This window comes from Pithys albifrons, chromosome Z (assembly GCF_047495875.1).
Source record: "Pithys albifrons albifrons isolate INPA30051 chromosome Z, PitAlb_v1, whole genome shotgun sequence".
Classification (NCBI taxonomy): Eukaryota; Metazoa; Chordata; class Aves; order Passeriformes; family Thamnophilidae; genus Pithys; species Pithys albifrons.
This window is the reverse complement of record NC_092497.1, coordinates 41018283-41036838: the sequence shown is the minus strand read 5'-3', so window position 1 is coordinate 41036838 and position 18556 is coordinate 41018283. Positions and strand designations below refer to the sequence as shown.

The 18556-nt window shown below is 40.8% G+C and overlaps 1 protein-coding gene across 2 annotated transcripts in view; it reads right to left on the bottom strand.

Moving 5' to 3' along the window:
- The window catches only part of PALM2AKAP2 (PALM2 and AKAP2 fusion), a 281930-nt gene that overhangs the window by 145926 nt on the left and 117448 nt on the right, over positions 1-18556 (bottom strand). The window contains exons 5-7 of one of the 2 annotated variants that reach the window (XM_071579901.1): positions 12355-12469; positions 11724-11745; positions 2995-3096 (exon numbers count right to left, since the gene is read on the bottom strand). In XM_071579901.1, coding sequence (XP_071436002.1) covers positions 2995-3096; positions 11724-11745; positions 12355-12469 — 239 coding nt within the window. The remainder of the gene's footprint in view (positions 1-2994; positions 3097-11723; positions 11746-12354; positions 12470-18556) is intronic. The other variant, XM_071579902.1, reaches the window with a different exon arrangement.

Below are 18556 nucleotides of genomic sequence, written 5' to 3'. Positions count from 1 at the left end.
GGATGTCCCCCACGACATCCTTATCTCTGAACTGGAGACACAGGGGTTTGATGGATGGACTGTTTGGCAGATAAGGAATTGGCTCGATGTATGCAGCCAAAGGGTTGTCTCTATGTCCAAGTGGAGGCCAGTGACGTGTTGTGTTCCTCAGGGCTCTGTCTTGGGACCAGAGCTCTTCAATCATCATCATGGCTAGGCTTCATGAACAAAGATTTGGGAAGACCTCTACCCACGTTAGTGTGCCCTTCCAGCCTGCACAGTGGCTTTTTAAAATGAGGCACAGCATGCACAGAACTGGCCCCACCCTTTGCTCCTAAGGTTCATCTGCCACGGCCAAGCAAGCTTGGACAGTGACAGTGAAGTCCTCAGAACTAGAACCTACAGCCCCCAGTATTCCCGGGGTTCTCCCTTGCAAGTACTAACCGAGACTGACCCTGCTGAGCTTCCGAGAGCGCAGCTGACACAAAAGAAGGAATGGATGTCATCCAGGGGAACATGGACAAACTGGGTAAATGGGGCCATGAGACCCTCATTAAGTTCAAAGAGTCCAAGTGCAAGGTGCTGCACCTGGATCAGGGCAATCCCATCCCTTAATACAGATTGTGAGAAGTCATTGAGAGCAGCGAGGAGGAGAAGAACTTGGGGGTTCTTGTGGATGAAAAGCTGGACAAGAGCCAACTTACAGCCCACAAGGCCAACCACATCCTGGTTCCATCAATAGAAGTGTGGCCAGCAGCGGGAGGGAGGTGATTCTGCTCCTCTACTCTGCCCTTCTACCCACCTGGAGTGCTGTGTCCAGATCCGGAGTCCTTAGCACAAGAAAGGTATGAACCTATTGGAGCATGTCCAGAGGAGGGCCATGAAGATGATCAGAGGGATGGAGAACCCTTCCTACGAGGACAGGCTGAGACACCTGGGATCATTCAGCCTGGAGAAGACTTCAGGGAGCCTTTATTTCAGCCTTTTAGTACCTTAAGGGGGGCTTCTAAAAAGGAGAGAGAGGGACTTTTTTACAGATAGATAGGAGCAGGCTAAGGGGCAATGGTTTTAAACTGAAAGAGAGCAGGTTTATAATAGATGTTAAGAAGAAATTCTTTACTGTGAGGGAGGTGAAGCACTGACACAGATTGCCTATGGAAGTTAAGGATGTCCCATCCCTAGAAGTGTTCAAGGCCTGGTTGGATGGTGTCCTGAACAAACTGATTTAGTGAATGGCACCCTGCCCATGGCAGCGGGGTTTGAACTATATGATCTCTAAGATCCCCTCCAACCCAAACCATTCTATGGTTCTATAGGTCTGTATTTAGGAAAAGTTGCAAGATACATCTTTTTGTCTATGGTATGGAGTACTCACCTGTAACAGTATCTTCCTTATTAGGAAGACTTTGGGCAACAAGTTCTAGCACTGCTTAGAAGACTCTGTCCTAGAAAGTTAACAGGATTGATTCTTTTATTTGTCAAGTCTGGCAAATTTGCTTAAGCTTTTGCCACTGCCAACATTTTATTTTCATTTCTTCTACTGTGATTTCAGCTGCATTGTTTTTAGATATTGGCATAACATGTGGTTTATGACCAACCCGGGGATCACAATAAGGCAACTTGTGAAAATAAATGCATAAATATAAGTGAGTTTCTTCGAAAGCTGTTCACCAGTGAAATGCATTACCATGGCAGAAGTGAATAACATAGCCTTGTTTATCTGCCTGTATGCATGATGTTTGTTTTCTGTGGGGAAATCTAATAGCCCAACTTGTAGCTGCAAAATAAACAAATGTTGATATCTAAAATGTCTTTATTTAACCAAAGCTTATTTACTGCAAAGTTTGGTCTATTAACAGATTACAAAACTACCTAACAATAAAGTTGAAACTGAAAGACAGTCACTATTCACAAGTTTTCTCCACAGATTTTAATTACAGTGAAACATGATGCAATGCTTCATGATAATATTCCAATGTGCAGACAGAAGGATCTAACTTCTCACCTTTATGTGGAGGCTGTTCTTTAAAAAAAAAGTCTTAAACTTTGAGCTAGTTTTAAGGTGGATGCTTACAGCCCACTTTTGAGAACATATACTGGTGTCTTTTCTTTAACCTATTGTACACACAGAATACACTTACCAAGGACTACATTAACAAGGCTTCTGAATCATCCAAAGAATGGAAGAAAAATATTGCCTTTTTGGTGTTGACACAATGGCACAAAACACACATTGCTTTTAAGACAGATCAGGGTAAGTACTGGTGGAAGAAAAGATTTTGGAATGGCTTGTGACAGGACTTGTGGAAAAAAATACAAATTTTCATAGCTGTGTACAGTGTTTTAACTGCCGACATTGCTTTCCTATGATTCTTAACACACTCTTCAAGTAAGCCCCCTTTAATCCCACCCCTTGGGACACCTCTTAAGTAGCCACCAACAATGAGATGTTGCGATAGGGAGTACATTGTTTAGAAAAGGATTTGGAAAATACTAAAAATGTACAGCTTTTAACAGTCATGTTTTTAAATTTAAGAGACATACTCAGTTTGAAAGTTAAGTGTTAGAAAATTCTCTACATGACTCCAAGCACAAAACATGTCCACCTTTTACGCAAGAATAAAGAAAGGCATATAAAGAAGTATAAAATGACAAACATTTGAAGCATGTATGTGGTCTTGTGAGTGCCTGTCTGTCTCATTCATCTTAATGAGAGTTGCATGAGTACAACCTTGGCCTAGATACCATGTATTTGTATTAGCAGAGATGGAAAAAACTGAATGCTTCCATGTAAAAAAAGGGACATTTTCTATGCTACTGGTATGTAGTTCAACTACATTGTTTTGAGAGTACACATTGAAGTTCAAAAAGCCTTGACTTATTTACAAAATACAAATGAAGTGGCATTTCCTGGCATTTAAATGATATCGGGACACCAGACTCATTAAAGTAATTTAACAAAGAAGTTCATGGCTACTGGACTGGTATTATAATACTTTGTTCCTTGAGACTTACCAGCTACTCTGCTTGCTCCGTCCCACCCAGGAATTGGCTCTGCTGTTCGTGAATAGAGGGTTGGGAGTTCAGGGATCTGGGAGTAAATGTAATTTACTGCATCTGGTGTCAGAGAACAGGAAACAGTTAGATTCGTGCTACGAGCCCCAGTGGCTTCATTGCTTAGACAGCAGAGTGTTGTCAGCCCTGACAATAGTCACTGGAGCTTTGTACTAGATAATTGGATCAAAGCAAACAAAGTGCAAAGTCACTGTCCTGTGATTGGTGTTCAATAGAGTAGCTGAGGCAGGAGGGAATGGGTCCAGATGACTCAAACCTTATGTCAGATGAACACAAAATTATTTGTCAGGAGGTTCTAGATTCAAGTCTGTGACCTTTAAAATGGGGGGTGGAGTGTGGTGTGAAAAGTAAGGAACAAATCTAATGTGATACTCAGAATACATGACATTTCAAATAAGATATATAAATGCCTAAAAATGCTAGTGTTGACTGAATAGGATGAAAGTACTGGTTGTTTCCAATACTACTGAACCAGCACTTGGCTTTTTGTTCTTAAACCTGAAATTTAGTTAATAGTGAATTCACATACAGGTATTGATAGGGTACCGGTTTTGGTTTTCTGTAAGTATTACGCTGCTGCCAGTGCTGTAATGTCATCCTTCATTAACAAACCCTGAATCAGTAGAAAGCTATCTTAAAGGCCTGACGTGTTTTACATTTGAGCTTATGGTTGCTCATCACAACCTAAATGTGTTCTTCAGAAGATATATTAACCAATTTAAGATTATTTCCTGGCATATATTTCGTGGCTGGGTTAAATATAACTAGATAGCATTTATTGTTCTGCTAGAATGTGGCTGAGCTAAGAACAGAGCTCAGAGGAGGTATCTGCAAGTAACTGACTTAAAGTTCAAGCACCAAACTAAAATGGAAAAAAACTCCACATTCTTTCCTATCAACTGGAAATGTTTTCAACTTTGTATGGAAATGGTTAAATTTCTATTCAAACATGAGATCCTGTCTGCTGAGGAACAGACCATTCTTTTTCCTCTAAAGGTTCTTTGTCAATGCAATGTATAATTTGTCAACCCTTTGGTATAGCCTGGTCCATGTGCCAGGGTAGGAGGCAGAATCTGCCTTCCTTGAAGCCTCTTACTGCTAAAAGCAGGTCAGATAGGCTGACCAGTGCAGACCATAAAAATGAAGTGATATGATGAAAGGAGTGAGAAAATGAAATGTCCTGTTGTATGCTACTTGACTGCATGTGGTGAAGGGCAATACTTTCATCACATTCCCTATGGGCTAACACCCATCCCAGCAAAAATACCTACATCTGGTGGTATCCTCAGGAAGGACATGATGTGCCACATCTAAGCCCAAAGCCAGCTCCTTTGGCAGGAAAATTGTGCTCAGTATTCTGTGAAATGGTTTTACCACTATAACAGTCTGCAGTGACCACAGTGCTACTGGATGCAGGAAGATAAGTCCCCAAGAAGACACTGTATCCTTCCATGGACCACTGTAGGTAACTCCGGTAAAGTTGACCCCATTCCCCCTTCCCATGTTAGAGAAGGATGGCACAGAGGCACAGCGCAAATTCATTCAAAAAATTCACAAAGTTAGTATATAAATAAGTTTGCTTTGTGACAGATGAATTGGGAAAAAAAACAAAACAAAAAACATGCAGGAAATGGTTATTTACAGAACCATAGAATATGCTGAGTTGAAAGGGCCCACAAGGATCATCAAATCCAACTCCTGGCCTTGCACAGGACCATCCTCAAGAGTCACACCATGTGCCTGAGTGTATCATCCAAATCCCTTTTGAACTGTGTCAGGCTTGGTGCTGTGACCACTTCCCTGGTGAACCTGTTACTGTATCCTCAAAGTTTTGTAATTTTAGCAGTAGAGCTTAGGAGAAATAATGGTTTAAGACACAGACTGAACAATGGCCAACAGCAGGTGCTTTCTTTTGCAGGGTTACCTGCCTCTAATGAGGAATTGGCACAATACTTAGTGGTGTTGTTCTGGAAATATCACCAGCAAACGAGCAAGCAATTATTGAAAACTGAAGTAATTTTTCAGAAGAAAGAAGTAGGGACTATATTTATGGTCCAGAGAAAGAAGAAACTTTGTGTTCTGGAAATGGCAAAAATTTAGTAATTATTCATCCCATAGAGTGTCCTTTTGTAACAGTAATTTCAGTACACACTCATCCAGTGACTTGAGTGACAGATGTATCTGTCCACATGTGGGTGTAATCAATGCAGACCTGTGCTGCCTAACCAATCATCCTTACTTCTTTTGCAGTTCATGAGGCATGGCTAGGGTACAGTTCTTATGCCAAGACACTGCAGGAGGCAAAATCCTTTGCAGTAAGCAAGATCAGTTGTACAGCCTGATGGTGAAACTCTCACTTTGATGCTGTACCTTTGTCTGTGGACCTTAGTAAGCTGTATTTTTTTTCCTCCTGCTTTAGGAGACAATACCTAGCTAAGTGTGACATGCTGATAATATAGACTGAGTGCAGAAACTTCTCTGTATGTTACTTAAATAAAATATTTTTTAAATTAGCTTCAGGGCTCCGCGCAATCTCTCACTGTCCTTAAAAGGGAATGCTAGGACAGTGGTGCAATCCTTGTGTAATTCCTTCTGAAGCTAATGGTGGTGTCATGTGTCAGAAGTAGGGTATTTGACCAGAAGAAGCTGAGGCTGGTTGATTCTGCCAGTTCCTGTCTTGTGTTATCTCCCACCCCTGCCCCCACACATGCTCATTTCCCTTTATCTCACTGGCAACAAGTTCTTTCATTTAGCACCTTTTAGAAGGATACAAAAGGTTAATTTTACAAGGAATGGATGAGATGCAAATTAGCATTTTGTACACAAGAAATAAGACAGAACATAAAAAAATTTAAACAGACTGCATTCAGTATCTTCATTTCAATCTTGGATAAATTATTAATATCTAAGGATACTATAAAACAAATCCTATGGCTTTTTGTAGTCCATACAACAAAAGGAATTTTAGGACTATGGCAGTCTTCCATATTATCAGACAGACAAATGCTTGGGAAAACATATGGGGCAAGGTAATCCTTCAAGAGTTCTGGCACAAAACTAAATCTTCAGAACTGCTCAGGATAGTTCCCACGTAGAGGCTTATGGCCAAAAGTCAGAAGAATTACTTTTCCAAGGGCTTGGATTATCTTTAGAATGTCAGATTACCACTAAAATTAGCAGTGGGTCTTCTGCAAATACTGGCTCCTTGAGCAGAGCTATTCCACCTCAAAAACCCTCTGGGCTTTCATGGGACTACATCAGAGGGAACAGAGATCATGAGCCTCCCACCACGTGTGTAAGAACACAAATGGAGGTTTTTGCTAAAAAACTGAATAGCCTGGCTCTAACATAGTGAACCATGCTTTAAACAAATGAACTTGGGGCCTAGGGTCCACAGTTGACACTTGCATATCCATAAGTAACACAGTGAATGAGTGCACATCCCAAAGCAGTAAGGAATTCTTCCCAATCCTTTCCAAAGGTAAGACCCCTAAATTCAGCCACTTCAAATGCATATATACCAATGTATGTAATCTGGGCAACGAGCAGGAGGAACTAGAGCCCTGTGCACAGTGTGAGAGTTATCATAGGAATCACAGAAATTTTATGGGAAAACTCACTTGATGGAAAGACCAAAATGCATGGCTACAAACTTTTACAGAAAGATAGGAAAAAGAGGAGGTGAAATTGCACTATATGTGAAAGAGAAATTTGCATATATAGAGGAGAGCTGTGGAGACCATGTCAGTTCTATTTACGCCTTAGGATCAGGATTAAAGGGATCATCACCAAGGGGAACATTTTGTACTGACCTCCCAGTCAGGATTATGAAGCCAATAAAACCTTATTTTGTTTGCTCAATGAAGTCTTTGACCAACAGAACCTGCTCTTCATAAGTGGTTTCAATTGCACAGACGTTTTTTTGGGGAAAAAAATAACTATGCAGACATCATTCATCAGGTTCCTGAAATGTATTAAGGACTGCTTGCTGCTATAGATGATGGACATGCTGACTAGGAGCAGCCCATTGGCAGATTTACTGCTTGCAAACTGAGAAGACTAACTTTAAGCGGGAGCATAGCTAACAATAATAGCTTGGATACAGTGAGCGCAACATTGTGGAGTTTAAAGAGCACTGATGACCAGTAGTAGGAAGAAGACCCTGAATTTTAGACAACCCAACTTCAGTATGCTAAGAGCCTGCCTATGAGATATTCCACTGGAAATGTTCATGAAGGTCAAAGGAGCTTGTTAGTGCTGGGCATTATTCAAAAGCGCCTGCTGAAAGCAGAACAATCCATCCTCTACAAAGGGAAATTAAGAAGTCTGAACAAAAGACTACCCTGGCTTAACAATGAACCTTTAGGTGTAATAAAAAAGGAAAAACAAAAAAAACATTGGCCTTAGCCACTGAGGACTACCAGCTAGGGGAATGCATAGATGCAGTCAGGAAGGCTAAGGATCAGCTAGAACTGGAGTTTGCCAAAGATGTCAAAAAAAAAGAGTTCTTCAGATTTTTGAGCAGTAAACAGAAGGAAAGACATAAATCCATTGCTAAGGATGGCAGGGAAACTAGTCACTAGCAATGGTGACAAGGCAGATGTTCTCAATACCCTCTTTGCCTCTATCTTTACTGACATAGCTGAAACTCAGGTCACAAGATCAGGTAGTAATGACAACACATGTTGACCTGCCAGTAGGGGACGAAGGTCTGGTCTGCAAGGGTTCAACCCACGTAAGACCATGCTCCAGGAAGAAAAGTGTCTGACATTTTTGTAAGGATACCATCTAACATTTGAGAGACACAGAGCCCAGAGGATATCTGTGATGACTAGAAGATAGAAAATGTCATACCTATCCACAGGAATGGGCTAAAAGAAGATTCAGGAAACTGGAGGCACAATGATCTTACTTTGTACCCTGGCAAAGTGACAGAATGAGTCCTCCTAAAAACCATTACAAACCAAATGAAGAAGATTATTGGGAAAAGCCATCATGGATTTACCAAGGACAAATTACGGCAGACAAAACTGATCACCTTCTACAACATAATAACATCCTCTATTGATATGGGGAAAGCAAAGGATGGTGTTTACTTAGACGTCAGTAAAGCTTTTGACACTTTCCCACAGCATTCTCTTGTGAGATAGGTAGGAAATCAACTCACATGTCACACTCCAAGGGTGGTGATAAATGATTTTTACTCAGGTAGCCAGAGGTGTGCTGTAATTGTTTTGGCTTACAACTGCAAACCAATTGCTGGTGAATTTTTACAGGACATGTGGCAAGCACTTTTCAAAGATCTGTACTTTGACTCCTCTGAAGACATGCTGGTCTGTTTTGCTGTTGGGCTGCACAGCTGGTCAAGATCAGAGGAGAAAAAAACACCAGGAGTCTCTAAGCAGTGTCTCCAATACTAAACAATCCAGATCATGTTTCCTGAGCTGCATCTTTGCCAAATAAATGCTAATACATATAAAATTCAAACAGAGCTTTCTGCAAACTGCACAGTTATTGTAATTGTGGCTTCTGTATGTTGGCTGAAGTAGCAGCATGTACTTTCCATACAAATGGCCAAATATATCAAAGGATGAATTTACCTCCGAGGCAAATTCAGCAGTCAAGATCTTAATGTGACTTTTCTTTGTATATACCTTGAGCCATAAACATACACTTATGGACTAAGAGCTCTCTCTTTCCACTGTGCATTCAGCACAGCACTACAGTATGTTTGGTTTTGACTGCAGACCTGAGCAGCAAGAAACTATGTAATTTCTAGAATCATTTCAGACCTTGTTTAATGGAGAACTGTGGCAAGCTGCTGCAGAGCTGGCAGTCACAACTGGAGGTGACAGGGGCACAGCTCCCACCATTTCCCAGCCTCAGGCCTTTCTGTTGTCATGGTGATTTATGAAGACAAAGTGTGTTTGTACCCTGGAAAATGTGGAAAGGACACAGAGAGACACTTGATTGGCCAATGGTGCTCACCACCACTTCTCTCCTTCCCTTTGAGCCTTCCCTTGAATCCCTCTGAGCTCTGAACACCCTGTAGTTGTGCTTTTTGGACACTCAAAATCTCTGTCACCACCATATATACAGCATAAAAATATGCACAGGGACACAATGGTAAGATAAATCACTTTCTGTATTATCACTGCATTTAAAATAAAGGGAGGGAAGGACACAGAACAAACTAACATGAGATCTATGGACTTGGGAGTCTTTCAGGTTGTGGCAACAACTGAAGAAATTGCCCCAACTAGTCAGTGTTGGTTTGTGCATGTTTTACAGAGCCTTCCTGCATTTATCCAATGGCTTCTACTATTTCCCTCTGCAACATGTGTTACACATGGTTGCCAATGGATGTCTGATCTGCTGCAACAAAGCAAGTCCTACATGGCTTTGAATGAAGGAAAAATCTATGGTTCTAAAGCGCTCACAGCTAGGTATACATGTGTTTTCTTCCTGCTCTGATCAGTTACTCTCACAGACAGCTTGTCAGAGAGCAGAACACAGCAAACTGGCTCTGCTGGCACCATATGAAGACGTAGAATTGCACTGTGCCATCAGTGGGAGGGCTAAAAGGACACCTTACAGCTCAGTCATATAGAGGAGCAGAGGATGGCATTACTTAGAGGATGGCCTGGCCCACCTCAGCCCACAAGGACCAGTTGCTGAGAGGAAGGCACAAGATATATAAAACAAGTGATCTATCAGAGAAGAGGGACCAGTTCACCTAACTTCACCCTCTGCTCTCTTTGCTTGTGCATTTAATCTGGAGTCACTCTCTTCTCTTTGGGATAGTGTTGCAGTTTACTGTTACCCTTCAGAAAGCAGGAGCTGTCCTTACTTCTGGCTCAGTCTGTGAGGAAGGACTCACTGAGAAGGAGGCACAATCTGGAGAGCGTAGGGGTTCTCTTTGAACCCAATAGAATACTACATTGCTACATACCTTCAGGGAAACTACCACTTCATATTTGTTAGCGGGGGTTTCCTTTGGTTTACCTTCTATTATGACACACATGAAGAAACACACTGCATCTTGCAGGAGTCATCCTGTGCACTTTGGGTGCTAATTTTGTAGGCATCATTCATTTCTTGGAAACTTACCAACAACCAAGGTGTAACTCTGCATAGGTACAAAATATTTGCCGTTCTCGATCTGTATTTATTTTGTGGTAGCCAATTTCAAATACTCCAGAGGGAAGGAAGACTAAGTTCTTACCATGGAGCATACTCTCTGGGACTTCTTTTGTTGTTGTTGTTTGCTTGTTTTTTACAATGGGATTTAATGAAAAACTTGGATTACATTGCTGGTAGAAATGAAAAATTCTGAACTAGATCTTTGACTTAAAAAGCAAACCTTCTTACTACTACATTTATAGCTCAGTGTCCTAGTTCAGTGGGTGGGACCAGTTTATCACTGTGTGGGGGTGACCAAAGCTCTGTATTCTATACCCTCTGTTCATTTCCCATGAACTGTTAACAATGGACCATTTGCAGTAGCTGCCCTGGGCACACCTGACCCCTCAGGGTGTGAGCTAGGTGTGAAAGACACCTGTGAGATAAGAGCTGTGATAACTCCCTTCCAGCAAGTCGTTAGCACCTCCACACCCAGCCTGAGGGGTCATGTCTGCTAATGGGCCATCAATCATTCCAAATACCCTATGACTCACAGAGTGAGATCACTCATTGTGGAACTCCCTGCCCTGAGAGAGGTACTGGGCAGTTCCACCTGGACCTGAGGGGATATAATCCTGGGGATTTGGGGGCTTGAAAAACCACTCCTCAGATCCAGAGGAGCACCAGAACCTTGATAGGAGGAGACCACCACTTTCAACCAGACTGTAACCACTCTTCACCAGACTGCAACCGTCAGCTGCACCAACAGCTTTTTTCACTTCCTTTTACTCTGGACTTGGGGGAACCACGGGGGTCTAGCACAGGGGCTAACAAACCCCTTTGTGTTTGTGCCCCAGGATGCTCGATCATACTTCTGGGTTTTGTGGGTTAAAACCAATTTCTCTTTGTGCCATTGCATTTATTGTAATATTGTTATTAAATTGTAACTCTGACTTATAATCTCTTTTGTGTTGGGTTCATTTCTCCTGCTGGTTTACCTTTAAACCAGCACACTCAGTATTTGGACTGTTCACACACAGCTAGGAATCAGGTCATCCTCATCCACCCATGCAAGGTTTTTCTTCTGTAAAAATCATCACATTGAGAATACTGTTTATCAGTGAAGTAATCTATTTTTAATAGTTGTTTCTCTATATCAGGAATAGTCCTCATAGTATTTAACTGTTTATGAACAGAACATGAGCACATAAAATGGAGAAGATTGATCACAGAGGGGTGAAAAGGAGTCTACAGAGGCCTATCATAAGGTGAAAGGGGTCAATAACACAGAAATTGTGTGATGTCTGTTTTAAGTTGTTCTTGCTGTTCTTTCCCTTTGTGTGTATATAAGAAGAGGTGGAACTCTGTCAAAGCAATACTGTTTTGCCACAATAGTGATGTTTGTGCTTGCACTATAGAAATCCGTAATAGCAATAAATCAGAAACATACAATGAATCAAAGAACCCCCACTCTTTAAACCTGTGCAACACAGCTATAGTAAACTCTTGTTAAACCCAAAGCTATGCAATAATAAAAAGGCACTTACCACCATCCTGGTGGGGGAAACTCTGTGAATGCAAAAAAATAGGATGTTTGGTTAAACCTTTTATATTTTGGGTTTATTTTGCATGAAGTCTTGATTTTTATGCTAGACTTGCTTTTATGGTTCTTTATAATTTTTAAATGGGTAACTGTGGTTACGGCTCCTTGGATTTGGGTGCCCTTATAGCCTGGGGAGAGGGGCATGTTGTAACTAAATGGAGAATACTGCTTTTTGTTGCAGGATGTAATGTTCAGAAGTGGCATTTGTGGCAAATGCTACTATCTCTGGGTTCCTCCAGGAGCAGGGAAGTTTGAAATACCTTTCAGGATCCTGCTGACATTTTTAAGTGGGGCCCAAAATGCTCACATTTTTTCCCTGCAGATAAGCTAGGGATAAAGCCTTTGAAATCCCACCTCAAAATAAGCTGGAATGGAAGGAGAAACCCAGATAACCCAACCAAAATAGACCTGATGCCTCCATATCTTTGCTAGTCTTGTTCACCCTGATTTGAACTACATGCTCTGTGACTGCCCTCAGTCTTCCAAGTGCATGAATTATAACTGCTGCTTCCAATTGGTGCTAAGGGTACACCTTGGTTTCAATATGTGCCTGAGTGTCTTTTTTTTTTCAATACCTTTTGCAAGTTGTTGAAGGATTTCTCAGTCTCCTTTAGTTTCTCCAAAATTATTTGTTCTTTGGCAGATATTTGAGATTCTTCACTTTCTAATTTCTGTATTTCTTGTTCCAGCCTGTGGGAGACATACGGACATGCACATATACACAAAAATAAAACATATGAAAATTATTTAAATGAGACATAGTTTCCTAGGTATTAATTGGCATTTCAAATGTCATCAGGAAAAATTTTGACTCTTGTTTTTCACAAATGATATCCTAGCACATGAAAGGCATATGAAGTATTTGTAAAACAGATAGATCCATCTCAAAGGAAAACAGTAATTACCTTATCATCCACTTCTGTAAAAGCATAAACAGATTAACTAAAAACAAGCTTCAGTATCCCTTCCTGTCAATTCCCATAATATCTCTCAGATATTTACTTTCATTTTAAAATTCACAATATGGGATATAAGGAACATGCAGTAATAATTAGAGGAATAGGTATCTTCTCATGCTCCCATACTCCAGACAATGAACCAAAGACAGTTGTTGGAAGCTGGCAGTCAGCCAGGTGTGTTATGAGTTTCTCTTGAACCAAGACTTTTCCAACTCCCAACAATAACCCTTTGGGATATCTGTCTGTGCTTTTTTACTGTTACTGCATGACACTGGGGTCCCCAGTGACTTTGGGTACTAAAATACATGGAATGTTCAGAAAATAAACTTATTTTGCTAGGCAGTAAGTGCTCAGCACTCTTGCTTCTCTTGTCGAGACCTAATGGCTGAAACTTCATTCCTTAAGATATCTTGATTATGATTTGGGATACACTTTTATCAATCTTAGATTCTCCATTACTTTAACTCAAACCTCCTTTTGCTGACATGATCTGTGCAGATGCAGATATTCCTTCTTCCTGCCTACTCCTTATTTTATGTATGTTGCCATCTTTATTTTCTCACTTTCAAAAAAAAAAATCTCCATAAGTCAAGATGAACAAATTTGAACAGGGATAGTTATCTAAAAATTCCTTTGTCTACAGAAAGATCTGTAACTGCTCACAGCTAGTTGAAACATATTTCCTTGAATGTGACAGATTAGCATCTCCTAGTACTTTCCTTACTCAGGGCTGCTTGTTCCTGCCTTTCTGTCACCACTTCTCAAGTGAAGGATCAGGGCACTTATCCAAGCTAAAGGGGCATCTTTTCACTCTTTCCCAGACCTGCTTAGCACAGGACTTCACTAATGCTTGTTTGAACACAAGACAGAGTGCAAGCAGAAGGTGATATAGGGAGGAAAGAAGGAGGAATTGCTTCTTTCACAGGCTTGACAGCTTCAGTTGCTTGTGAAATTCATGTATTTAAATATAGATGCAGGGTCTAACTTCAGGCATCCACCTGGGATGCTTTTCCTCACTTTTTAATTGTGTGATGATTGAAGGTGTGTGGCACTTGTTGATAATGCTTTTCACTAGAGGGAGGGAAAAGTGTCACAGGCTCAAGTTGCTGCAGATGGAAAAAGGCAAATTTTGCTCTCCTGAAGTATATGAATACTTAATAGTCTCAGATTTGTGATGAAATGTCAAACTGCCAGTTTTCTCTCTTAAAGGTAACCCCCTCATCTCCAAGTTGAAATTGCTTAATTGCAATAATTTTAAAATGAGCTGTTGGAAAGGACTGCTTCAATCCACTTTTCTCTAAATTAATATAACAACATAAATGCAAAAATGTTGAAACAATGTATTTTGTTCTGCTGCAATGGAACAATTTGATGCAGGATGAATATCTGCCTTCATATTGTAATTCAGGGAGAAATGTTTTCAAAATACACTGTTTTATCTTGACTTTTCTTCCCAGGAAATTTTTTAAAATACCTAGTGAAGCGCAAAATTCATTTGTCATTCAAGTCACTCATTGCCACACTCTTGCTAAATTAATGAACGGGTCTGTGACTTCTTTTCCTTCCCTATTCCTGGAAATGATTTGTAGATCCACAAGCATTTGTACTTTGCTGATAAAAACATTTGAAATATTCTGCTGTGCTACCCGGTGAAAATAAATTGAGCCAGGGCTTACTGGTATATTTCTTTTCTTCCTCAGTGAGTCACTAAACAGCATTTTTAAGGATGCATATTCTTGGTATATTTTTCTTGCTATATGATATGGGAAGAGACTGAAAAATGGGAGTGTGTAGAAGTTAGCATCAACAAAATACATTCTTTCAAATAAACTGGATATTAGTTAATAATTTATGGCAATGAAAACACTGTGAGTACACATGATATCAGGCAACTCATTTGATGTAAGGTTTAAGCAAGCAAACTTCTTGTAATTTGTGGTGATCATGAGTGCACCATTTCAAAACTGTAGAGGATTTGTCATAAATTGGTCTTGTAGAGAAAGGTTGCTTCTGGGTGCTGTGGTGTGATTTTTTTCCCTTTTTTTCTCCTATCCTGAATCCCTTCTTCAGTTCCTTTTAACAACAACTTGCTAAAGGGAAAAAGGATTAAGACAGAGCTACCAGGGTTTAGAAATATGTGTGAATCTGATGGGAAGATGGATGTTCTGTGACACTAAGTAAGAATGTATAACAGCCCATAGGTGTAAATTGCCTTTTCCTCACTGAAACAGTGCAGGTAGAATGAGAGCATCTCAGACTCCATGTAGAATGGGTCTGAATTCCTAATCATGGCAGGAAAAATATGGATAATTCAGCAGAATGTACCTGTTTTATAGCCCAGGCATCATATATCAAGCATTAATATCCACAGGAGGTTGCTTTATACATTTTTGCTTAATTTTATACCACTCTTACTTGCACTCTAGGCCTAAAGGCTGAGGCACCTCTGCTGAGGATCTGAGGTAACAAAAAAATACTCAAGGGCACACATGAACTGTTGTGTACATTCTTGAGTACACAAGACCTGGGCACCACAGATCTCACTGGAAAATTTGGATCTAGAGTCCTCACCATGTCTTTGGATTGCCTTTTTATGTATGGTCCAGCAATGCAAAAATTTAAATCATAATGCAAACTGAAAGTTGTTTTGCATCCTTTATTTTTTTAGTGAGTTTCATATACTTAGAATTTCCAAGTGATAAGGAGAACTGCCTGCTTTTTTTTGGTCACAATATAAAAAAGAATCATGCAAATTTGGTCTGAAAAATAAATGCAGTAATATCACATCTGTTTTGAGCAACATGCTATATAATGGCTTAAACAGTAATAAATCCATTCAGAGTGCACATGGACACATACCTACATATACAAAGTGCTTATATTCTTCCTGTGGAAACCTGTTAAATACTAAATAATGTCCTTTTCTTCTAGCCCAGTTTAAAAAGGATATGCCTTTATTGTCATTTGACACCTGGCAAGGAAACCTTCTAATTCCCTTGTTCCTGACTTCTTAGCAGATTTCAGGCTGGCTTTTGCAGAATGGCCACAACAATAAAGTCATTTATATAGATAGCTATAATACCTGAAGTGTTGTAAGTAAGTAAATTAAGAAAGAAAACACAAAATCAGATGAGGCAGAAGTGGTACAAAATAGACTGTTAGTACTGCTACTTTATTGACCCAAGCAGTTATCTCATCACTGAGAATTGCTAAACTGTTTATATAAGAAGAAAATTGTATTAAGGAATCTGGATTTCCTGTGGCATGGACATGTTTTTTTTTTTCCAGTGGAGGTACACAGAGTCCTACTTTCACAAACATGACAAAAACAAATGGGAGCTTTTACTGCTCAGAAAGCCGAGCCTGCCTTCTTGCTAGTCTGTCTGTCACTCAGCTTTCTTTAATGGATGCCAAAAGCACCTGAGAGCACACTAGGTTTCAGGGGGGCTGAGGAGAATGGCCTGTGTAAGACAGGTGACCCTTTCTCTCATTTGAACAGTGCTACCCTGCTGTGAAGGGTAAGGAACCACAAACAGCTGAAGGGATGCTGTCTTTTGGACAGCATTTTGTTGTCATTTGGGGGACCCTAATTCCTTGGTTAGTAAGATTGCAGATCTGAAGGATAATTAAGGCTGGAAATTACCTTAGAAGGACTCTATCCCAGCCTTGTGCTCAAGGCAGGGTCAGACATGAGATCAGGCCAGGATGCTCCTGGCTTCTTCCAGCTGGGTCTTGATACTCCTCAATGATGGGGTAAACCCCCTAAATTTTTAAGGCTACTTATGGGCTTTCTCTTTTATAGTCTGCAGCTATGCATCATGCCCTGCAAAATTCAGACCAAAACCATTCTGTAATGCAGGGGAAGGGGATGTACCAGACTGCTAAAGGAAGTCTGGTCTGTGTTTTTGGTGGGATTTTGACCTAACTGAGCAGCTACATAAGTGTAGTCAAGACAGCCAGTGCAGCTTCCAAGAAGATCGGAGGCATAAGGAACATATGAACCCTTCTATGGAGATGATGGCATTAGGACCAAAGGAGCTGTCAGGTAGCACAGAGTAATTCAGGTGACAAAAAGGGGAGCAAAGAAGCGTGAAGGGGAGCTAAGAGGTAAAGAGGCAGAAGGAGCAGTTTGGAACTGCAGTATGTGTTCATGTGCATTTACATTTAGCCCTCAGTACTCAGTAAACATTGTGTTTGGATATAGGACTCTCTTTTGTGCTACAGCCTGAAGGTGATGAATGCACTTTCTCTAGGTGAGGGATTTCCTCTTTCCCATACTGAGATGTTGAAACCCACAGACTTGTTCTGCCATTTTCCTCCCTCCTGAAAGGCAGAGGCTATTCTGGCAGAAGGTGCCTTTCCTCAACCCCAGGAGAGACCCCGAGTGTGGTCCTGCAGTGTACTCACACACAGCTGGTGCAGAGTCACATTGGTTTGCAGCAGGAATACAAAAATCCCAAGTCAGCGGAACTCTGCCTGAAGAAAACAACCTCCTCTATCCAGCTAATTAACTCAGGGAGACACATGACTTCCAGAGATACCTACATTTGGCTTAGGAGTGTTATGTTTTTCAGGGTGGGATGGTAACAGAATTATAAACAGGGAGAACAGTTGCAGGTTTATGGACCTGTTCCTTTAGCCTATGCTAATTCTGCATTCTGGGTTGGACTTGAGAAATACTCATGCAATTTCTGCAGTGAACATAGAAATGTAATAAAAATTATGTCTGCTGCATACAAACTGGCATGTCAGTGGAAAAAAGAACATTCATCAGCACTAAAAAGGAAAGTGTACAAGTATTCAGAACAAGAGAAAAACAGGAAGACCTAATATGAGTAAACACTGGAAGGGCAAAGGTGACCAATATTTATGTAGAGTGGGGGACAGTTCAATTGTAAGCTGATTGTTTTGCTATTGCTTGAGTGGTGCCACAAATCAACATGATACAAAAGGCACAAAGACATGAGACTGCATATCAGCAATTAGTGGGAGGCCTCTCAGAGCTGAAAATCCAGAGGTGTTAACTGCTGGTTTTAAAATGGCAGATTCAGAAGCAGAATACTGCAACAAACCCCTGATGCTTACCGAACAGAAAGTTAAACACCAAGTTTAGGGATAACTGGTCTTGCCTGAGGAGATGAAACTGATCTCTGTACAAACTCTGTGTGTGTGTCTAGGATTTTGCTTTTAGGAAGCTTTTGACCACACAGCAAAACCAGAACCCAAAACATCACATGTAAGTTCCACCCTTCTGCATGTGCCTTCTCCTGCAAAAGTGCACTGCCAATAATTCTCCACTCCATGGCCATCTCATTCCTATTTTATTTTGTCATTATAAAGGTATTCTGGGGCAGCAGGGTACCTGTTAGCTTACCCTGGTTCTAAATATCCTTGGAAAATGAACTTGCAAGGGGAAAGGGCTCCCCCTGAAAGATACATAAGTCTTGCATTTAGGTCTTTTAAACCAGCACAACTGGATCCCAGTACAACACCTCAGCTCTTGACAAACCTCCTGTATCTGGATCAACTGCCAAGAAGCAGTGACCTGGCTGTAAGCCAACATGCCTAAGAAACTGGAGCTGAAATCTACATGCCACAGCTGTGAACAGTACCCTTATCTGCTGTAGGAATGGGAAAATCACTGACTAATCCTTGGTTTTGCTTCTGCAATGGCTTAAGTTTTCTTAGCAAACACAAGAGTCCTGTTCTGAACCCAGTCCACTGGCCAGTGGTCAAAGAGGTGAAAGAGCAGAGTCTATGTATTTTCTCCCTATGTGCTTATGGATTTGAAAGCTCCTGTATGTGCTCCTGGACCAGG